The following is a 24,562-nucleotide window of genomic DNA, read 5'->3' on the forward strand; positions in this document are numbered from 1 at the left end:
TCAGAAATCATGATTACAAAGTAGAAAAATAGCGTTTTTTTTTGCCGATTCTGACATTTTTCATTCATTCTGGTATATAAATTGGTGTGAAAAGATGGATAAGGTGTCTTAAAGTGCATTTCAGCATGTGAAAAGCAAGAAATTCTCATTTAATCATTCAAGCGCTGTGTCCGGTATGTACAGGAATACAGCATTTAGTGTGATGCTCGAGCACTTAACTTAGTCATTGAAACAGTCAAAACAACACATAGCTTAGACGTATGTGCCATAAAAAGTGATTGGACAGTGAATCTTAAGGATTTAGGGTGTGATAAGCTGTTTTATTGGTGTGTTTTTCTTCTTCCAGTACGAAGATTGATAATAATCTTTCAAAGATCCTGAAAGAACTGGCAGAGAAAGGGAGGGTCAAGTACTGGTCAACAGTAAGTATTTCATACTATCTAATACAATTAAAGCTGAACACACTCTAGGCAAATTAATACTTTTTTTCACAAAAGGAAGAATAGAAAGAAAAAAACCCACCAGAGTTCAGCAAATGTTGTTGTTTTTTTTCCCCATCTATCCCAGGTTACAAACAAACTTACTGTTACAACTTAGCAAATGCTTCAATAATAAGCATACCAAGTTTGTCTCTCGTCTGTGAATGGTAGTTCACTGTGAAGCTTTTATTGTGAAAATTTGTTTGAAGCCTTGAATTTGATTAAAATTACCCATATTAACTATGTTCCGGATAACATCTATTAAGGAAAATTATATTAAGTGAGTAAGAAAGTATTCACAAATCCAGTAACACTTTTACTATAATAATAATTTTAATATTGTATGTTAATAGAATAACTCTTTGGTTCTGGAACAAAATATATATTGCTTCTATTTTAAGTAGGCATTTAACCATTTAGAGAGATGATTTCGCACATGTGTCATCTGCTTATGGGGAAATATACAAACATTTTTCTATTGAAGGAAGTATTTTTTTTTGTCTAAACTGGCTTCAGATAATATAGTTTTAATTTTTTCAATGACAGTATATCACAGATTGTATAAAGGAAGCAGACGAAGGGTCACATGACAACTCTATGGACACAAGCACAGACTGCACAGATCATCCCATACACAAACTGCTTCTAGCCTGGAAGAATTTCCTAGTTGTTCTAGCAAAGATTAATGTAAGTATCCCTTATGTAGTCAATGAACCAAATATAGTTAATTAATAATTGTGCCCTGCCCCGACCCCCCACCCCCCCCCCCCCCCTCCCTTTCGAAGAAGTGGGTTATTTTTTGCTTTGCACTTATGGGCCAGTCAGTCAGTCCGATAGACCAGCTGCATTGGTCTTGGGGAGTAGATGATCCCTACTGATTGTGGGGTTAATATCATATTGACCTTGTATGTCAAACAGGTTTCCAAACCAATGTCTCGCCAAGCCATAGACCCTTTGCTCTCAAACTTCACAGGTGTATTGTTCTTGGCCAGTAAATGACCCCTATTAATTTTGAGGTCGCTGGATTAAAGGTCAAGGTCATATTGACTTTGTATAGTTCATTTGACCTTGTATGTCAAAACAGTTAAGACTAATTACTTGACAACCAATTCTTCTAAATTAATCACTTCTAAATAAAATATGATAATATGTTAAGCCAAGAAACATTGTAAAGGAAGGTTTTTGATTTTTAGTTCGACTATTGGAATAAAAGGAAGGTGAACCTACTCACTCCACAGCATAGATGTCAGTATTACAAGTTGGTTAAGGTTTTACACGCAACTTGTTGTACAACAAGTCATCATATCTTATCAAACGCTCAAGTTATTTTCTGAGTAGATGACTTCTAATCCAGTTACCTCTCTGGCATGGGTTCGATCCCTGGGAGATGCTTTGGTAGATTAGCGCGGAGGAAGGTAGTCTAGTACTGGTGTAACTCTCCAGGAACGATGGTTAGGAAACTACCTGCCTATATGACTGAAATACTGTTGGGAAAAGGTGTAAAATGAAACAAACAAACAAATTGTTACTTCACACAATTTATTTGAAATCATAAAATGAGGTCAGTATTCAAGGCCCAGAACTCTAGCATGGGCTTAAACATAATAACCGGTATGGTCATTTATGAACTTTAAAAAAAATTCTTGTTGAAGTTTTGCATTTGCTGACTTGATCTTCTAACATGATGAATAAGAAATTGGATATAGACTTTTAATTTTTGTGTATAAAAGAGGCTGATATATTAAATTGTTGTTGTTTTTTCGCAGGTCGTGGAACTAAAGCTGGATGATGGTTTGAAGGAACTTATTATAGTTGACCTTTTGGAAGCCATACATGCACAGGTGAATTGTAAATTTTTCATATCTCCAATATAAAGAGCTGTCAGCAATAGAGACTAATATTGATGACAATTTGATGAAAATTTTGAATATGTATCTGAATGTTTGATATTGTTAAGTAACCAAAAGGAAGCAATTTACACATTTTGAATGGCACTAAGTCTTACAATCCTTGTAACATACCAAAAAGTGGTCAAAATATGCATAAATAGTTTTTACAGTGTTACTAACCCATTAGAAATATAGTTGTAAATACTGGAAAATCAGTCATTTATCACACAGAACAGTTAAAAAATTACTCGAATCTTGAATCTTTTTACTTTCCTAAAATTTTAGTACATTTTTCTTATGTAAACGGGGAACAGTCTTTCGGTTCGATATCACAGGACCGTTTGTGTAAATTAAACAAAAGAAATGAGAATAAATTATAAAGGCAAATGTAAGTTTTATGAATTGTATTAAATATTTAAGTCATCATATTTCATAATTAACATGCATATAAAATAAATAAGGTAGGGGGAATAAAAGAAAATCGGAAAACTTCCGAGAAATGAAAACAACGGCTTACCGCAATGGTGGTCAGAGCGCTTCTTGTCTTTTATGACGTCAAACCTTCACGTCCAAGTGTTCGTTCGAGTTTGACGTCATAAAGTGACGTCATAAACATGTTAATTAACAGGACACTTGTTAATAGCAATTAACATACAGAATGGGATAAATTTAAGTTGGCAAAGTGCCAAATGATTCCAAATACTTATTGTTTAGCAGCGTAATTTAATATTGCCTAACTTTAAACAAAAAAGTGATCGTATAGTGTTTCAAAGGTGATTGTAAAGTATCAGTACTAGCATAATGGAAATTAAGATATCAGAATTAAATAGAAATATAGTACTTATATAAAGTAAATTTGGTCATCTATTACACTCCCCCTACCTTAGATCAATGTACATTGGTCAAAATGACCAAATAATGTGTAAGTTAAATAAATAACAGTTATGCAACACACCTTATTAGAGACTGGCTAACAATTAACAATAAATCCAAGTACACAAATAAAATTCAACAAAATTAAAAATTAAAAGTACACTGGTGCACCGTGACCAGGATCGTTTGTGCATTTATATATTATTATCATAGTAGTGTACTGTACATATAAATTTACCATCAGTATTTTTCCGTATTTATTTTACTAGTCTGTACTTCAATAATTATGTTCAAAAGTTTGCTTGACTTTCTCACGCCATGGAGAGGTAACTCCAGTAAATCCGTAATGCAAACTCCAAAAAGAAAATTAGATTTTAATGAAACAGAGCAAACCCTTGCCCGGACATTTTTGGCACGATGCCTCTACAATTCCACAAACAGCAATGTCCATGAATAGTACATCTAGCTGTCAAAATGGCTACGACACTAATGTAAACAGTAGGCCTACACGTCATCATTGTGGACAGATAATAAACCAAAATCAATCGATAGATTTTAATGAAGGTTATAACGCCACTAAATCTTGGCTATCGCCAATTTGAGAACTTGCCTCGTCGTTAGAGAAAGAGGGAGCCCGATAAATTCAATGGCGAATCTGATTTTGGCTTGTTTATTAGCCATTTTGAACAGGTCGCAAATTACAACAGGTGCGTCTGAACTTGACAAAGCCCAAAACTTGGCAATTTTGCCTCAGAGGCCGGTGTGCGAATGTGTTTTGGAAGAATTGTCTCAAAAAAAACAGAGTTGAGCCATATTCTTGTCTGAGAGAACTCTCAATAAACGTTTTCAACCCAAGTGAAAGAACCTCTCGAGTTATAAGTTTGAATTTAGAAATAAGAGACGAAATAGCAAGAATCCCCTGCTGAATATGGTTATAAATTTAAAGCGTCTCGGTTATAAAAGCTTACCCGACATGCCGCACAAAACATTTAAGAAACCTTAATTGTAGATCAATTTATAGAGGGATTAAATAGGTCAGAACTCAGGTGCCACGTGCAATTCGGGCACCCGTCTTCACTTAGATAGTGCCATTTTCTCTTGCAACAGAGTTTGAGGCATTTACTCAGTTTACGACTTTAAGCCCTAGTAATGACGAATATATCCGTCCGGTACAAAATCAAGATGTTAAATGCTCAAACATCGCTAGAGAAAACTTGTCTCTTCTCTAAATGATAAAATTGATTCACTTTCAGTCAATAAAATGTCAGGAATTAATAATAAAAGACAGGGCAAATAGATCCGCTCGACGTCAAAAGAGTATGTTATAATTGTCACGAAAGAGGGTCACATTAGTACCTACTGTCCGTTAAAACAGAATAGATCAGTATACAATCAAGATAATTACAACCTTGGCAATGCGCCAGCGCAGTCTACATGTACGCTTCCTAAATGAAATTAAAAATACCACAAATCAAAATTCGTTTTAAACTAGAACGGGCTGAGTTTGAGGCCGAAAGCCCAGTCCTTTTTGCAAAATTTTAATTGTGATTCGAACATAAGGCCTTCTGTTAATGTTAGAGCTATTTCACAGGGTTGTTGGTTTCTACCCTGTGTTATATGATGGTAGTGAAAAGGATTTATTAATTGATTCTGGTGCGTCTTGTAGTATTTTTGACCTATGACTGTTATAAATCCTTGGCTAGTTTGCCAGCGCTAATAACATAGATGTTGTGCTTAAAGGCGCTGACGGTACTCCATTGAATATTTTTTCGGACAATGTAAACTCAAGCTTAAAATTAACGGTCGTATGTTTGAACACAATTTGGTTGTTGCCCAGTTAGATAAGATTTGATGGTTTATTGGGCCAGGACTTTCTAGAAAAATTTTATGTTACTACTAGTTGGGGCAAGGGTTATTCTTAAAATAAGAAATTTCAAAGTGCAGTTGAAAAGAGAAAAATACAAATGTATGCACTCGCGTTTCAGTTTCGAAACGATCAGCATTCCTGCAAAATGTGAATTGTTATTAAAGGGTAAATTACTTGATTCATGGGGAAAATGTACTTTTGGTATCGTTTAGAACACTAATGATAAAATTTTGCAGCGTAAAGATCTATTTGTAGCCAGGTCTCTTGTAGAAAGCAACAACAAAGAAGTTGTATTCTCTATTTTGAATTTAAATTCAGAGCCTGTAAAGCTGAAACAAGGTTATGAAATAGCAAATTTATCTCAAATTTCGTCAGCAGGAAGTAGTTTTCACACGGTACAAATTTCAACGTTTCTATGGAAAATGATGTACTTCCGGAGCATTTAATGCCCATGTATGAAAAGTCTTGCGAAAATCTTTTTCGAAATCACAATCTGAACGATTGCGAAATTTTCTGATAAATTACCAAGATATTTTTTTTGTTAGGGCCTAATGGGAAACTTGGTTTGTACTGATGTAGTAAAACATACAATAGACACCGGTTGATAAACCGTCCAATTAAGCTTCCTCCAAGACGTTTGCCTATTGCGCAACGTGAAATTGCCGATAAAGAAATAAATGACATGTTAGAAAATGGTATATTTCAGAAAGCAATTTCTGCTTTTGCTAGTCCTATTGTCTTAGTACGAAAGAAAGATAATTCAGTTAGATTCTGTGTAGATTATAGAAAGTTGAATGATATTACGCGTAAAGATGCCTATCCTTTGCCTAATATTTCTGATTCTCTTGAACAATTGGCGGGTTCTTCTTGGTTTAGTACTCTTGACCTAGCTAGTGGATTTTTGGCAAGTTGCCATGGATACTGATGATAAACATAAAAACTGCATTTGCCGACGCACAGAGGCTTGTTTCATTTTTAATTTTATGCCATTTGGGCTAGCAAACAGTCCAGCCACATTCGAACGTCTAATGCGAAACTTGTACTAAGTTGGGCCTGAGATTCGAACGCTGTCTGTATATTTGGACGACATAATTGTGTATGGCCGACAACATTTTGAGAAAGCATTAGAAAACTTAACGCTTGTCTGCGACAGATTAAAGTCAGCAAATTTAAAATTGAAACCAAAGAAATGTGTATTATTTCAGAGGGAGGTCGCTTATCTAGGCCATGTAGTATCTGGGGATGGGGTGGCTTGTGATCCAGCTAAAATAGATGCTGTTAAAAATTGGCCAAAACCGATGTCTGTTTCTGATGTTAAAAGTTTTCTTGAACTTGCAAATTATTACAAGAAATATGTAGAAAATTTTAGCACAATTGCATATCCTGGTCACGGCACCAGTGTAAACGGGGAACAGTCTTTCGGTTCGATATCACAGGACCGTTTGTGTAAATTAAACAAAAGAAATGAGAATAAATTATAAAGGCAAATGTAAGTTTTTATGAATTGTATTAAATATTTTAAGTCATCATATTTTCATAATTAACATGCATATAAAATAAATAAGGTAGGGGGAATAAAAGAAAATCGGAAAACTTCCGGAGAAATGAAAACAACGGCTTACCGCAATGGTGGTTCAGAGCGCTTCTTGTCTTTTTATGACGTCAAACCTTCACGTCCAAGTGTTCGTTCGAGTTTGACGTCATAAAGTGACGTTATAAACATGTTAATTAACAGACACTTGTTAATAGCAATTAACATACAGAAATGGGATAAATTTAAGTTGGCAAAAAGTGCCAAATGATTCCAATACTTATTGTTTAGCAGCGTAATAATATTGCCTAACTTTAAACAAGAAAAGTGATCGTATAGTGTTTCAAAGGTGATTGTAAAGTATCAGTACTAGCATAATGGAAATTAAGATATCAGAATTAAATAGAAATATAGTACTTATATAAAGTAAATTTGGTCATCTATTACACTTAAAATTCGATTTCATTGAAATATTTTTACTCATATGGAGGCATGTAGCTTTAAGATGAGATAAAAATCAATCATGTTTATGAAATTTGATAAAAAAATTAACATATTAGTGCTATAATCATATGTATTGTCAATTACATTATGTCGAATATTGAACCCCACCCCCAAAATGGCTGCCACTTTTGGTAAGGGAGGTAACTATTGTAAAAATTGCGACCTATCAATTCATTTCTATGCAAAAATAAATGACATATTTTATTTTTCAGTTTACCAACTCACTGTCAGAACTTCGACACAAACTTGCTCAGACATGCAGTGCTCTCTTCTTTACTCTTGTAAAGAGATGGACAAGGTATTCATGCTAGTGTGAAAGCATTTATTTTTCTGTTTTCTTGAAATAATATTTAAGCAAGTTTTCTTGAACTGGCATTTATTAAACTCTCCGAAGGGTGAGCATATAGTCGCTGCTTTATCAGTCCGTCCCTCCGTCCGCTATTCTTGTCTTGGACGTAACTGAAATAACAAGAAGTGTCAACATTAAATTTTGTGGGTGGATAGATCTCATTGAGTAGATGTGCAATGCACAAGAACCGTCACTCTGCCTTGCTTTATTTTGGAACTATTGCCCTTTTGATTATTTTTACAATTTGTCCGGGACATAACTCTGACACTTAAAAAGGTATACTTTTCTGTGTCCAAAACCTACTCAGGGAGCATCACCCGGTTCTTGTATGATAAAGATTTCATTTGTTGGCAATTACACACATTTTTCTTTTTAGTTCTATCAAGGTGTGGCGGCAAGTACTAGATCGGACACTAGAGACCTTGACCTTGACAATGTCAAGTGGAGATATGATAATACCATCTGTACAGATAGGTCTACTTGGATCTATTACAGCCATACTACAGTATCTCAGACTGGACGCTCATAAGAGTAAGTATGGTAGATCATCACTACAGTTATAGTTGCTATTTTTGTCTACAGTTATTAGTTTGCCTGTTTATGTCTGAAATAATGCTTGGAGGGGAACTTGTAGTCTTCCTCCACCAGTAAAGTTGGAAAGTTGTTATTAGTTTGCCTGTTTATGTCTGAAATAATGCTTGGAGGGGAACTTGTAGTCTTCCTCCACCAGTAAAGTTGGAAAGTTGTTATTAGTTAACCTGTTTATGTCTGAAATAATGCTTGGAGGGGAACTTGTAGTCTTCCTCCACCAGTAAAGTTGGAAAGTTGTTATTAGTTAACCTGTTTATGTCTGAAATAATTCTTGGAGAGGCACTCAAAGTCTTCCTCCACCAGTAAAGCTGGAAAGTCATCACATGACCTCTTCTGTGTTGGCAATATGTAACCCAACCCCCCCCCCCCCTTCCCCCATTAAAAAAAAAAATGAAATAAAAATGTTATTTATTGTTTTATGGTACCAGTAGATAACATGTATGCACCTGTACATAAAAAAGGTTTTTTTTGGCTCTTGGACATGTATACTGTAGTACCTTACATCAGATGCCTATTTGAGTAAGTTCGGTAGAGCATAACTAGTTCATTCAATAGTTTATGTACTATAATAGTAATTTCAAGGGCACACAAAATGTGTGTGTATAGTACATGTGCCCAGTATGCAATAATTCTCCTGAAGATCTAATACTTGCCCCTCACCGCTTTGGGTTCGAATCCCGAGAGGGACTTTGTACGAATCGTTGGTGGTTTTGCACCGGTGCCCGTTTGTGCCTGAAATAATGCTTGGACAGGTACCTGAGGCCCTCCTCCACCAGTAAAGCTGCAACATCGCCATATGACATACTGTGTCGGTCTGACATAAAACCCAATCAAACAAACAAACATCTAATAAATCAGGGATCCTCAGAGATTAAGTTGAGAAAGTGACATTTTATAAACAAAATATAATCACAAATTGTGAAGGCAACATTATTTACTCTTTGATAACGTATCTGAAAAAATTCATATTTATTTCAACTCATTTTTTATTCGATCCCAATAATTCCACACTGTTGCTATTCTACATGTGTATATGACATTTGCTAACCTGCTTGTATTTCACAGGAGTAGACGTTCAGAAGTTAGGTCCTATTCTGGTGTCTACATGTGAGGTGTTATTACAAAGTACAAGAGAACTGCCATCAGTTAAAGAGCTACAGAAACTGAGAGAGAGTCTGGAGAATACAGAGAAATCATTCGCTCATACAGACCATAGATTGAAGGTTTGAATTACTTGGCCTTAATGGCTGAATGATTATAGTCCATAGTTTTACAGGGCCTTTAAGAGCTGCATGATTATATTCCATAGTTTTGCAGGACCTCTAATGCCTGTTAATTATAGTCAGTAGTTTTACAGGGCCTCTAATGGCTGAATCATTATAATCCATAGATTTACAGGGCTTTTAATGGCTGATAGTTTCTTATTTCATATTGTTAATGGACCTCTGATAGCTTATTCATTGTTGACTTCTAATTGTTAAATATTATAATCCATAGTTTAACAATGCCTCTTATGGGTAAATAATTATATCCATCATTTTACAGGGCCTCTAATAGCAGAATCACAAATGGCTGAATGATAATGCTCCATAGTTTCACATGGTCTCTAATGGCTGAATGATAATGTTCCATAGTTTTGCAGGGCTCTTATGGCTGAATGATTTAAGTCCATAGTTTTACAGGGTCTCTAATGACTGATAGATTATATTCCATTTTTTACAGGGACTCTTATGCTTGAATGATTTAAGTCAATAGTTTTTAAAAATGTTTTCAACGGAAAAGAGTCAACTCGGCCCTATACCAACTCGGCACGGGTCAACTCGGCACGGGTCAACTCGGCCCCCTTTACAAAATATATATAACGTATTAACTTTGCTTTGCATGTTGTTACGGTAAATGAATAATAAGAAATATCTTATTATTATATAATTATACATTGTACTTCTGCCGAAATAAAGTATATTTAGAAAAAAAAAATTATTTATTTGTCTTATATTTATAAACTCTCTCTGTTGAACTGCGTAAATAACCGAGGTATATCGAGTGAAAAAGCAAAAGTTGTTATCCTTAGTTTCCCTTCGCTCGCAAAAGAATGCAAATTTAGCCGTGTTTAAATCGCTAGTTTGGGGCGATTAAATGTCCGATTTTAAAATTTGTTACACCAATTTAAAGCTGGTGATCTTAGCTTTCTCTCAGTATATATTTCAACACATTGTTTGACACTGAATGTATTTAAATTTACGGTAAAACCTACCACCTACCACGAGTCAGACATACACTGAGATACACAATCGGTAATCTTTACTCGCAATTCTACTGATAAGAAAAGCCTCTGAAACTGTCAATCCGTGTTTTATAAATAATTTCATAATAACAATAAATAGTGATAACACAAACCTTAATATTAATAATTAAAAAGTGGGCCGAGTTGACCCGTGCCGAGTTGGAATAGGGCCGAGCTGACTCGGGGGCCGAGTACGTATTAGGGCCGAGCTGACCCGGATTCTTTTCAACAGCCATGTCATATAATTGGCCATATGATTTTGAAAATTATCTTTGCCTGAATGGCCAAATGGCATAATTACTGACTTTAAAATGTTACATGACCTCCATTGCTAAATGGTTATGGTAAATGACACTTGCCCAATATAAGTGCAGATGTATCATTGAGAAACAGTGTTACGGTAGTAGCAGTTTTTGCAGTAGAATATTGAAGGTTTGTTTCTTGAAAACACTCCTCTTCACTGCTGTTTGTTTGTAAACCACATTGATTGTTTTATCTGAGGAAGTTAAAATTATAATGTATGGTATTGGAAGCCCTAAACCACCTATAATTGCTGAAAAATTTCCATATTTACATAACCTAAATGTTGATATTCTAATTTTAAAGAATTTTTATCTTTAAATATTTCATGTAAGTTTATGTACTTTCAGTTACAGACAGTAGCATGCTGTACCGTGGAGGAATTGATACATCATGTCCGAGACAGTGAGATATGGTTGCCTATACTACAAGAAAACATGGTACTGCCCGCCTTACTGTCTTCGGCAGAAATTTATCTCAAGGTATGTATGGCATAAGTACTGTGGCTACCATCTATGAAAACCTTTTTTTTTGTATATCAGACAAGATTGTCTACTGGTTACACCGGTGCTAGAAAAAAACAGTCTTACACCCCCCACCACCCCTCCATGCAAGATAAGTCGCATGTTTTAAATGATGTTATTCACACAAGCCTTTTATGAATGAATTGTGATTTTAGGATGACATCGTTTTGTTGTTATGAATGAAGTTTTAAACTCTATAATACTATAAGAAAAAATGTGCTAAATGAAAATATAAGTTTCCGTAATTTCTCGATGTATGATTATAATGTAATATGCAAGAAAAGGAATTAAACATGGGCAGTCCTCACAGACAGGAATATCTAACTCTCTGATTGCTGTTTAATAGAAACTGAGCAGAGCCTTGTTACAGCAGTAAACAGTTACCCTCAAGCTAGATATTCTGGTCTGTACTGACAGCTAGTATAACGTCCTTATATTCCTCACTGTGTAGGGCAATATAGAATAACCTGTAAAAATTATAGAGACTAAATAAATAGTTAAGATGGGGATTAATGTTTGATTTTACATGCTTATTTTAAAACAGTACAGTAAATCCTGTGCTAAGGACCACCTTTGAATAAATTCACACTGTACGTAAAGCTGCTAATTGACCAGACTTGATTAAATAGAACAGGGTAACCTCAAAATATAGACCACCTGTTTGTAAATGTCATGTTTGTTCTCTTCTTTGACTGACCTTTGTTCACAGGTTTAACTGTATAGATTAAGGGCTAAAAAATCAAACTTTTAACCTTGACCTTGAGGTAAAGTTGGAACATTTGTGTTTACAATTATACTCTTTCAATAAATAAAAGATCATGTTATATCCATATTGTTCACTTAATTTATCTGATACTGTGTTATTTCTTTGGTTTAGTAGTGTTATTTCTGTTAAATATTATTTTCCCATTGCAGTTTTAGTTGATTTTATGAATATTATATGTTTGCAGTCACTGGAGGGCTTACATTATCTACAGCCATTGTTCATACTGTTCCTTACCATAGCACAGGACAAAAAGGTATTGTCACATTTTAACTATGTACCATTGTTCACTCGTTAAATAAATGAACAGCTAATATCATTAAAAGTTGTCTTCTGTACAAATTGTACAATATCTAATCCACATTATCTGCCTTGTACCAAGGGCGAGTCTCCATGGTCCAGTAGTTAAAGTAAAAGGAATGGTATCACCTTTCTATGCTTATTGTAGAGCTCCCAAAATACAGTAGAGTGGTGGTGTCTAGGTGATTAAATTGTCTGCCTTTCACCTCAGAGATCATGGGTTTGAGCCCAAATCAGATTGAAAATCATGTCCCCCCCCCCCCCCCCCCCCCCCCTAATTATAACAGAAGTACTGGTTAGTTTCAAAAAGCAGACATGGAAATAATTGAAATTATTTTCAACTTTTTGTCATTACTAAACTAATATATATTAAATTTATTTACTCTAATGTTAGGCTTGTGTATATAATTGTTCCATATTTTCCAGGGTGCTGAATGTTTAGCCATGGCAGGACTGACTCAGCATGTTTGTCTACCTATTACATATTGTTATCAGAATGGAGACAGCTCTTACCCTGGTCCGAAACCTACACCGGTATGTTACTGTTACTTTTCCATTTTTTGATCTCTTGCTTGTAAAGTTATCTTGAATGTTATCCAGATTTTCAACTGTTTTCCAAAGATGCTCATTTTACCTGAAATGAATAAAAAACAATGCGCAATGACTACAAAAAATTTGGCAAATTCATTACATAATATGAAGAAGGAAAAAAATGATAATAATAATTAATAACATTATGATAATCTTTACCCATCCAATGATTGGTTTGGGGATGCCAGTATCATAATAATAGAATTGAAGAGATGATGGTATAAAATCTGATCTGACTGTTGTTACTTAGGCTGATTTGCATTTACACTGATGAAACAGGGAAGTTCTTATCATCACTAGAAGTAAATAATGAATATGTGTCATTTTTGGTTGGCAGGGTAAAGTGGCGAGACCAAAGCAGCAACAGGTGACCTGGCACAACGTGTATTGTCTGTGTTTAGACGTATATACAACAATGCTGGCTACCATGAAATACTCATTCCTCGAAGATGCTTTCAACTTTGTGGGTTGTCATCAGGATAGGCTTCAACAGGTATGCAAGTTTGGAATATATAAAATGATATTTAAAAAAAGTAAACCTGTCATTACAAAAACCACAAAAAGCAACAAAGACAATGCTGTCAAGCTATTGCCGATTGTAATATAAATACAGGATACCATATTTACTTTTAGGGTGAAAAACACAATACAGACTACATTGTAAATTACATGTAAATGTCCTTTATTCAAAAGTATTCTTAGAATATATTTGTAAAGAAGTAAATGTATATTTTTATATTGTTATATAATTATACCGTATAAGTACTTTTTTCTGCGGGAACTTTATTTCTGCTATTTCTGCAGTTTATAACGACACAGCAGATTTAAAAACCGCAGAAAATTAAGCCTTTCGCTATGTTTACATGTATGTCGAAATATGTCAACTACCTGTATTGTATAATTACGTTACCCTGTACCGTTATCAGCTTTTGTAGATGGGAATAATTTTTCTTAATGTATCCGTCATGAATAAAATATTAGAAAAAAAGTAACTTTACTTGTTCTTTTTGTTTAAAAAAATATCATGTTTGTATGATTTTCGCTCACCCTAAGCTTGATTTATTTTTAAAATAAAACTATTATAGTTTGACGGGTGCAATAAACATACCCTTTTGTATTTGTACAATATATTGTGTCTACGTGCGATATTACCATTGTTTATTTTTCACACTTCATATTTATACACATGCAGTATTACAATTAATTGTTGTCATTGCATGTTGTTGATTTTTGTTTATTAACGTTTTGTTTATTGCGTTCATTGAACGCCGCCTTTCCTTGTTGATCTTGTTTATCATATTTTATATACCGATACATGGTGATCACGATGAACACACATTATAAGTCGTCTGCATGTTTACCGGAAGTAATGTACATGTTACATCAACATATCTTGAAATGGTGTCTGTTTGTATCGGTTAATTTTGTAAAAATATCTAAATTAAAACGCAAAAATAAAAAACATCAATGCGAGAATGATGACACCGCAGAAATAAGATATGCAGAAATTTAAAACCCCTAATTTTAACCAAAATCGCAGAATTTTAAGCCCGCAGAAATAAGTACTTATACGGTATATTCCGTTATATTGTTGAAATTTCTTTGGCTGAACATTGGGAAGTATTACTAAAGGATATTCAGTCACTTATAAAGTCTATGTGTAGTTACTCTCTAGCATTGTGCTATAAGAAGAATGCATTTAGTCTCTATTAAGTTCTTAAAGAAACTATGTCATCAATCTTGCTATTAAAGTGGCATATGCTCATTGCTCATCCAAGTGTACGAGGGTTGATCAATATATTCGTTGACACACTCCATAAATTGTTTTTTTGGGGAAGGAAAGTTAATTTAATTATATTTGACATTTATTCAATCATTTATCAATTTGATGTGTAAGTTTCAGTCTATTTTATCCAAAATGAGTTTTCAAAAATTCATGTTGAGCTGATCTCCGCAGCTCATTCGCAACTTATGTTACGTCGGCGTTACATCTTCTCAAAAAATGCAGCACCAACATCTACACATCGTTCATGCCTGTGTACCCGCTGACTGAAAATGTTCTTATTAAATGAAGTATCAAATGAAAGCAACACAGACAATGTCTTGGACTGTAAATCATGGAACCTGGTAAACTTGTGTCCCTTTAACTCTGCCTTCAATTTCACTCGCATAACGTTCTCATTGTAACAAGTTTCAATTGGTCTGCCGCATCTCTTATTATCCTGAAGTTCTTCTCTACCCTAATGGAAGCGTTTGTGCCATATATAAACAAACGAATAAGACACTTTTTTGTTCAAGATACACTTTCCAAGTTTTCCTTAGTCTGCTGTGGCGTCATACCAAGATTTACACGGAACTTAATTACTGCTCTCTGTTCCAACAACGTCGTGCTCCTCTCTGGTGACACACCCCTGTCTCCATTAACATCTCCAACAAACAAAAGAAATCGTAGCGACACTTGTTTTTTTTAAAATGTTCTATAAACAATATGAAAGAACGTTGCAGTCATTTTCATATTTTAATGAAGCGCGCCAAAATAAGGCCAATTTTTAAGTATTTTAAAATGGTAAATATAACTTTTTTAAGCTGCAGCGTTGGTACGGCATAGGGTTGCTATGGCGATACATATAATCAACGAAATGAGAATTTTTTTATAAATCACAATATATTTGTAATAGTATTAAATTCTTCTCCCAAATAGAGAAAATTCTTTATAATATCTTGATTAATTATTAAGTTATCAATAGCATCCATGAATATATTGATCAACCCTAGTATATGGTGCGTGTACAAGTCAAAGTAAAAATAACACCAGATTTTGCCATAGTTGAGCAAAAGTCACTTAACACATTAAAGATATAGAATGAAAATTATTATGGTGATTTTTAATTGGTTGCTAAAGATACAAGTCACTCTATACATGTTGTCGCATTGGCATGTTAACATATATATAAAAATTATAGTTCAGTACAGGTTGTTTTTTTATGAATTTTTAAGTTCATATATGCTTTAAATGATTTAATATTTCAATTCACTTCCATTTTTGATGAAATTTTTCATTTCTCTTCTGTAATGATATGTGCTTTTTTCTCTCTCCTCAACTATAGTGTTTAGAAATAGCGAGGTTCAGTTTGAGTAGTGAAACATTCAGTGAAGTAGAGAAGACATGTTTACTCATCAGTCATCTAGCCAACTTCAGTCGAGAGTGGAGATTACATCTGCCTGAACCTCTAAATAAAATACTGGTATGTATACAGTAAAGTTTTTCAATCTCCAGGAACGATGGTTAGGAAATTACCCGCCTATATTACTGAAATACTGTTGGGAAAAGGCGTAAAATGAAAAAACAAACAATAGTATTACTGTTTGAGATCATTTGGTTTATACTGAATTTATTTTAAATAAATAAGAAAATTGAGAGGAGAGAACACACATTAAACATAAGGATGGCTTGTAAACTGGTTTATTCAAGGATCTATCGGTTTTGGTCTTTCAAGACCTTCATCAGGATATATTTCAATGATTACTGAAGTACTAAAAAAGAGGGAACAGAATGTGACATATGTTAGTATAAGTAGTCATAAAAATGAGTTTTCTGGGCAAAGTGCTAAGTTATTGTCCATATGAAATGTTTCAAAGTTGGTTAACCACAGATCATACCAATGTCAATGACCGTTTTTTACGGCATGGTTTAAGTGAATTTTGTTTTTGTTCGATTGTGTAGGAAGCTATAAGCTTGTAGACACATTTTTGAATTCGTTCCTAGAACCAACCAGTACGGAGCTAAACAATGAGTATAAATTTTCTTCCTCAAGGAAACAACAACTTGCCCCGACGGGGTTTGAACCTTTGCAGTTAGCGATTATTAGATAACTATTCTGTGGCATTAACCACTCAGCTATGCCACCACACAAGATCATTTGGTGCAGTCCATTGCTAAGTTTCTGAATTTATTAACTTGTAATCATTAGCCATCTACTTGAGTTTTAGGGATTTGTTGGATTCTACAAATGTATATGGCTAAAAGCACTAAGGTTATAAAAAGGCAGATTAATGGAACAGAATATTGTTTATAAGCTTCCTGCACAATCAAACTAGAATAGATTGTGTGCAAACACTTTCAAAAATAAAATAACAGTTTAACATGACTAGTCTTAATATAAAATTAAAATAATAAAATGCACTAAGTTATTTTGTATTTGGATTGAGTTTATGGCTAAGTGGCTAGACATAAGAAAATAAATAGCCCCTTTTACCATTTCAGGGCTTTTTTTTTTTGCTTATTTTATAGTCGTTATTAGGTCATATTCCCCATTGAAAATAGTATATTATTTTCCCAATCCACAGGAAAAAATTCCCAATTGAAAGTTACAAAATAATAATATTGAATAAAAATTCTAAAATCTTTGAAAATAAGGGCTTCTTCACTGTAATAGTGCTTAAATGTTTGAAGATGCCATCCTAGACAGTGATTGTTTACTTCATTTAAACATTGCAAAATTTCAGTCATGCATTTTTCCCCAATTTTAATCAAAACACCGCTGAAATTCCCAATTCCATGGGTATGGGTCATGTTCCCAAAATCCTGGAAAAAAAACCTGCATTTTTGGCATTTGCTCTTCAGAGCATCGTTCTCCTGTAAGACACTTTGCTGGTTTTAGTCAATATGTTTTAAGGTGAATTGGCCTACAAGAACGCCTGTTTGCCATAAGTATTACAACTATAGTTAATTAAAAACAATAAAATTGTATAATTTGGATACTCTTATAAAAAATATTGCTTGAAAGAAAATGTTGATAAAGTTCTAAGTGATCTAGAATGAATATTTAAATATGATGAATAATAATATTCTGTTCTAGAACAATTTACCTGGTATATCAATGAATGTATGTATATTTGGATCATTTTACCCCCGCACAACAAAGTTGTAAGGGGGGTATACTGGAATCAGCTTGTCCGGCCGTCCGTCGGTTTTTTCTTGTCCGCCCAATAACTTAAGATTCCTTTGACCCTTAGTCTTCATATTTGGCATGGAGGTTAGTCATGATTAGTAGATGACCCCTATTGATTTTGAGGTCACAAGGTCAAAGGTCAAGGTCACAGGGGCCTTGACTTCAAAAAGCTTGTCCGCCCAATAACTTAAGATTCCTTTGACCTACAGTCTTCATATTTGGCATGGAGGTTAGTCATGATTAGTTGATGACCCCTATTGATTTTAAGGTCACCAGGTCAAAGGTCAAGGTCACAGGGCCTTGACTTCAAAAAGCTTGTCCGCCCAATAACTTAAGATTCATTTGACCCAAGTCTTCATATTTGGCATCGAGGTTAGTCATGATTAGTAGATGACCCCTATTGATTTGAGGTCACAGGTCAACGGTCAAGGTCACAGGGGCCTTGACTTCAAAAAAGCTTGTCCGCCCATAACTTAAGATTCCTTTGACTCACAGTCTTCATATTTGGAATGGAGGTTAGTCATGATTAGTAGATGACCCCTATTGATTTTTGAGGTCACCAGGTCAAAGGTCAAGGTCACAGGGCCTTGACTTCAAAAAGTTTGTCTGCCCAATAACTTTAGATTCCTATGACCCACAGTCTTCATATTTGCATGGATGTTGATCATGACTATAAGGTGACCCTATTGATTTTGAGGTCACTGGGTCAAAGGTCAAGGTCACAGGGACCTTGACAAAAAAAAAAGAAGCTTTTCTTCTCAATTGCTAAAGTAAATGTCCTGTCCGCAATGTATTGATTTTGACATTTTCACATTTGAAGCATGTAGAATACATAACTTAGCAATGCACTGGCTTAGTAACCTCAGATTTGGCAGGGAGATTGTCCTTGAGCTCTAAATGGCCACTGTTGATTCTGACAAAGTGGTATGCGGGGGTATTCACGCCATCATAGTGGCAGTTCTAGTTTATCTCAAACCAGCCAATAAAATTCATATTGTCACCTTAGTACAATAACTGGTTAAATCCTATTAAATTTAGAAGGACTTAACCCATTACTGCACTAATGTGACAATATATGTATTTCCTTTGTGGTATTGGTGTTATTTCTGATACTAAATATTGTCAACATAATTTTTTATAGTATTATAGAGGGGCGTCTGTGCCCGAGTGGTTAAGGTTGTTGCATTCAAACCACTTGCCCCTCTCGCTGTGGGTTCGAATGCCGACAGAGACTTTGGATTCTTTCATTTGAGGAAGCTATCCAGCTAGTTTATGGAACGTTGGTGGTTCTTCTCAGGTGCCCGTTCGTGCTTGAAATAATGCACGGAAGGGCACCTGAGGTCTTCCTCCACCAGTAAAGCTGGAATGTCGCCATTTGACCTATATTTTGTCAGTGTTACATAAAACCCAATTAAACAATAAACATTTATAGTATTACATACCTTGCATTTTAGACTAATTCACTTTACCATGTCTTTGTTGTTGCAGATGAGCCTTCTTTATATGTGTCAGACATTTGTATCGTTACTGATACGTCCCAGGTACCTACAGTATATACTAGAGGTGAGTCATGATTAAATAAAGGTAGTTGGCATGTTCTTTCCTGTAAAATAGGTTGATGTTTAATTATAACAATAAATACAATTGAAAATGTTAAGAGTTTGGTTTATTGAAATTATTATCTTATAGTAGGTTAATGACATATTTAATACTATGATAGAATTTAATTCTGTTTTGATGTCTAATCTGGTACTTATGTCACTCTCATACTTGTGTCACATTCATACTTGTGTCATACACATACTTGTGTCACACACAAACTTTGTGTCACATTCATACTTATGTCATGCTTATACTTGTGTCACATTCATATTTGTGTTCCAATCATACTTATGTCAAACTCATACTTGTGTCACACTCATACTTGTGTCACACTCATACTTGTGTCACACTCATACTTGTGTCACACTCATACTTGTGTCACTATTCTTGTGTCACAATCATACTTGTGTCACACACATACTTGTGTCACACTCATACTTGTGTCACTATTCTTGTGTCACAATCATACTTGTGTCACACACATACTTGTATCACATTCATTATTATGTCACAGTCATTCTTGTGTGACATATATACTAAGTATAATCCAATGTGTCATCAAAACTGGTTAGATATAGACTCAAAGAAATAATATGAAACAATTGAACTAATAGAATCTAAATGATGATTATATTAACTCTTGTATGATTTTAGCATCAAGGGCTAGAGCAGCGTGAGAGGGGCGTGGCTGAGAGGTTGCCGCTGCCCTGCTTACAGCACCAGGCTTCCACCGAGGATATAGACAGTCCTACTGTACAGCATATACAAGTACAACATAGGTCTGTGAAAATAGTTTCTTCTTTGGGTTTATGTTTCTTTGTGGTGTTTATGTTTCTTTGTGGTATTTTTTTTACTGGAAATGACAAACCTGCAAAGTCAAGGAGAGCAATAGTTAACGTTTCTTGCATATCAGAGAGGATTATCTAATGTTTATACCAGTGCTAGAAAAATCCTGTCTTACGCCCCCAATGTAAGATAAGTCGCATGCTTTAAATGACATCTTATCTATGCACCTTTTATGAATGTTTTGTGTTAGGATGATGTCATTTTGCTGTTTTGAATGAAGTTGTAAATTGATACGCTCCCAAAAGAAAAAAGGGCCAAATGAAAGTATTAGTTTTCATCCTTTCTTTCCAATTATTAATATGTAATGTGCAAGAAAAACAATCAAACACCGGCTGTCATAAGAGACAGTAATATCTAGCTCTTGGGTAACTGTTTAGCGGAAACTGGGCAGAGCCTCGTTACCGCCATTAACAGTTACCATCAAGCAGGATATTCCGGTCTTTACTGGCAGCCTGTGTAAGATCCCTATAATATGTCCGTAATCAAAGTATTTTGGGTTTGAGCCCTACTTAGGTCACAAGCATATTTTTTTATTTGTTGTGTGACACCAGAACTGGTTTGTTCCCAGGAAGCAGACTAGATTGGTTCAAGTACGCTACTTGCATACAGAATTATTAATAGTCTTAAAGAAGCTGGTTAAGATAACTGCTGCACAACCCAGGCATAGAGGGTTCAAGTCCTATTCTTTAGTATTAGAAACTAGGCAAGATACTTTTTGCCTAAAATGGCTAGGAAAACACCTGGACTCCTTTTATCTTACTGCAACAGAAAATTACTTTTATGTAAAAATGTATAAAGTAAATGAAATCTGATGTGTTTTGTGTATTGCAGTATGCTGAAGGTATTAGGGGAATGTTTTGTTGCTCTACGTCAATTTAGTCCAGACCTTGTACAAATATTGGTGGATCAGGTATAGATATTTTGATACAATTTTGTCACATTTTTCGGGCATTGTAATGTAGAGGTAATAAGTTAAGAAACATTCCATTTCATGCTTGCAAGATAAAATTTTGTTTTTTCAACATTTTGAAAATAATGCAACTAGTGAAATAAGGGAAATTATGACCCAAATTGTAATAGATTTGGAATTTTTTGAAGAATGAAATTTTTAGTGAAAATAGTATGAGAAATGACATTTATCAAATAAAATTTGCCACATTTGCACTTGTCTGTCTTAAAATTCCTTGTCTGTCTCTTGAATTTATACAAACAGTCTTGTATAAAGCAAAGGCAACCAGTTAGCAAATTTGTTCATTTGACACTTTGGAAAAACAGACCATTTTGGATTATTTTAGCTCACCTGTCACAAAGTGACAGGGTGAGCTTTTGTGATCGCTTTTCGTCCGGCGTCCGTCTGTCCGTCTGGCGTCCGTCCGTAAACTTTTACTTTAAATGACATCTCCTCATAAACCACTAAGCCAATTTCATCCAAACTTCACAGGAATGTTGCTTTGGTGGTCACCTTTAAAAATTGTTCAAAGAATTTAATTCCATGCAGAACTCTGGTTGCCATGGCAACCAAAAGAAAAAAAATTAAATATCTTCTTTTAAAAAACCATAAGAGCTAGAGCTTAGATATTTGGCATGAAACATCTTCTAGTGAGTGTCTACCAAGTTTGTTCAAATAAAAGCCCTGGGGTTAAAATTGGCCCCGCCCCGGGGGGTCATTGATTTTCCCTATATGCATATAGTAAAAACTTAAATATTCTTCTTTTAAAGAACTTTAAGAGCTATGGCTAAGATATTTAGCATGAAACATGTTCTAATGGGTGTCTACCAAGTTTGTTCAAATAAAAGCCCTGGGGTCAAAATTGGCCCCGCCCCGGGGGTCATTGATTTTCCTTATATGTGTATAGCAAAAACTTAAAAAATCTTCTTTCAAAAAAACCCAAATAGCTAGAGTTAAGATATTAAGCATGAAACATCTTTTAGTGAGTGTCTACAAAGTTTGTTCAAATAAAAGACCTGGGGTTAAAATTGGCCCCGCCTCAGGGGGTCATTGATTTTCTTTATATGTGTATAGCAAAAACTTAAAATCTTCTTTGAAAAAACCCAAATAGCTAGAGTTTAGATATTAAGCATGAAACATCTTCTAGTAAGTGTCTACAAAGTTTGTTCAAATAAAAGCCCTTGGGTCAAAACTGGCCCGGTTCTAGGGGTGTCATTGTTTTTAACTGTATGTGTATAGTAAAAACTTTAAAAAAATCTTCTTTTAAAAAGCCCAATGAGCTATAGCTTAGATGTTTAGCATGAAACATCTTCTTATGGGAGTCTACCAAGTTTGTGCAAATAAAAGCCCTTGGGTTAAATTGGCCCTGCAACGTTGGGGGTGGGGGTTAGGGGGGCCTATATACAGGTGAGCGACCTCAGGGCCATCATGGCCCTCTTGTCTTTTATCTGGATAATTTTGGAAAAGTAAACTTTTAGGCTTTTGAAATGCATGTCTCCCTACCTCAACCGAAGTAACTTTATAGGAATAAAGTCATGTTTATATTTTCATGTTTCAGAACATGGACGTTGGTGAGTATGAGCCGTTTCTAGCCATTGGATTCAGTACCCCACCAGCAGATCAGGATACCCCACCTACTTTTGGCACCATGTTGTCATGTGTCAGTGTGGGTCTCCGCCTTTTGACCAAGGTTGGTAACTCATAAACCCTTACTGCACTAAGTATCTTAAATGGACTTGTCCATATTTCAATCTGGACTAAACCATTCATGATTTTGAGGGAAACTTTTTATACCCCCAAAAACGAAGTTTGGGGGGGGTATATAGGAGTCACCCGGTGGTCGGTCGGTCGCGCGGGCGGACGGTCGGTCCAGACGTCCGTTGCATTTTCCTTGTCCGGAGCATAACTTGAAGACTAATGGTTGGAATTCAATATAACTACATACAATGGTCAAGCACATTAAGAGGAAGTGCAGTGCACAAGAACCATAACTCTATCTTGACTAATTACAGAGTTATTGCCCTTTGTTACTTTTCCTTGTCCGGGGCATAACTTGAAAACTACTGGTTGGAATTCAAAACAACTTCATACAATTGTCAAACACAATAAGGGGAAGTGCAGTGCACAAGAACCATAACTCTATCTAAAGTAATTACAGAGTTATTGCCCTTTGTTGCTTTTCCATGGCTTTTTTTTGTCCAGACCATAACTTGAAGACTAATAGTTTGAATTCAATATAACTACATACAATGGTCAAGCACATTGAGAGGAAGTGCAGTGCACAAGAACCATAACTCTATCTTGACTAATTACAGAGTTATTGCCCTTTGTTACTTTTACTTGTCCGGGGCATAACTTGAAAACAACTGGTTGGAATTCAAAACAACTTCATACAATTGTCAAACACAATAAGGGGAAGTGCAGTGCACAAGAACCATAACTCTATCTAAAGTAATTACAGAGTTATTAACCTTTGTTACTTTTCCATTGATTTTTTTTGTCCGGACCATAACTTGAAGACTAATGGTTGGAATTCAATATAACTGCATACAATGATCAAGTACATTGAGAAGAAGTGCAGTGCATAAGAACCATAACTGTATCTTGACTAATTACAGAGTTATTGCCCTTTGTAACTTTTCCTTGTCCGGGGCATTACTTGAAAACTACTGGTTGGAATTCAAAACAACTCCATACAATTGTCAAACACAATAAGGGGAAGTGCAGTGCACAAGAACCATAACTCTATCTAAAGTAATTACAGAGTTATTGCCCTTTGTTGCTTTTCCATTGCCTTTTTTGTCCGGACCATAACTTGAAGACTAATGGTTGGAATTCAATATAACTTCATACAATGGTCAAGCACATTGAGAGAAAGTGCAGTGCACAAGAACCATAACTCCATCTTGACTAATTACAGAGTTTTTGCCCTTTGTTACTTTTCCTTGTCCAGAGCATAGTTTAAAATTACAGTTGTCAAGGACATCAAAAGGAAGTGCAGTGCACAAGAGCCATATCTCCATTTTGACAAAAATAGAGTTACTGCCCTTTGATACTTTTCCTTGTCAGGAGCATAACTTAAAACATACTGGTTGGAATTCAAAACAACTTCATACAATGGTCAAGCACAATAAGAGGAAGTGCAGTGCACAAGCACTATAACTCTATCTTCAGTATTTATAGAGTTATTGCCCTTTGTTCCTTTTCTTTGTCTTTCTGGACTTATTACAGAGTAATTCAATTAAACTTCATCAATGGCCAACCACATTGAAAGGAAATGCAACATATAAGAACCACAACTATCTTTAATTGCCCACAACCATAACTTTATATTTCAATTTTTTATACAAGGTATTCTGTTACTAGTA

The 24,562-nt window shown here is 35.0% G+C and overlaps 1 protein-coding gene across 1 annotated transcript in view; it reads left to right on the plus strand.

Moving 5' to 3' along the window:
• The window catches only part of LOC132737560 (nucleoporin NUP188-like), a 63,821-nt gene that overhangs the window by 33,568 nt on the left and 5,691 nt on the right, over positions 1-24,562 (plus strand). The window contains exons 30-44 of the mRNA XM_060724861.1: positions 347-422; positions 1,026-1,166; positions 2,246-2,320; positions 7,356-7,441; positions 7,869-8,023; positions 9,149-9,306; positions 11,018-11,149; positions 12,142-12,210; positions 12,681-12,788; positions 13,183-13,338; positions 15,953-16,090; positions 19,286-19,360; positions 20,054-20,178; positions 21,077-21,155; positions 22,753-22,884. Of these exons, the coding sequence (XP_060580844.1) occupies positions 347-422; positions 1,026-1,166; positions 2,246-2,320; positions 7,356-7,441; positions 7,869-8,023; positions 9,149-9,306; positions 11,018-11,149; positions 12,142-12,210; positions 12,681-12,788; positions 13,183-13,338; positions 15,953-16,090; positions 19,286-19,360; positions 20,054-20,178; positions 21,077-21,155; positions 22,753-22,884 (1,705 nt within the window). The remainder of the gene's footprint in view (positions 1-346; positions 423-1,025; positions 1,167-2,245; positions 2,321-7,355; positions 7,442-7,868; positions 8,024-9,148; positions 9,307-11,017; positions 11,150-12,141; positions 12,211-12,680; positions 12,789-13,182; positions 13,339-15,952; positions 16,091-19,285; positions 19,361-20,053; positions 20,179-21,076; positions 21,156-22,752; positions 22,885-24,562) is intronic.

The sequence above is a fragment of the Ruditapes philippinarum genome, unplaced genomic scaffold, assembly GCF_026571515.1.
Source record: "Ruditapes philippinarum isolate M1 unplaced genomic scaffold, ASM2657151v2 ctg1042_1_1_1_1, whole genome shotgun sequence".
Lineage (NCBI taxonomy): Eukaryota > Metazoa > Mollusca > Bivalvia > Venerida > Veneridae > Ruditapes > Ruditapes philippinarum.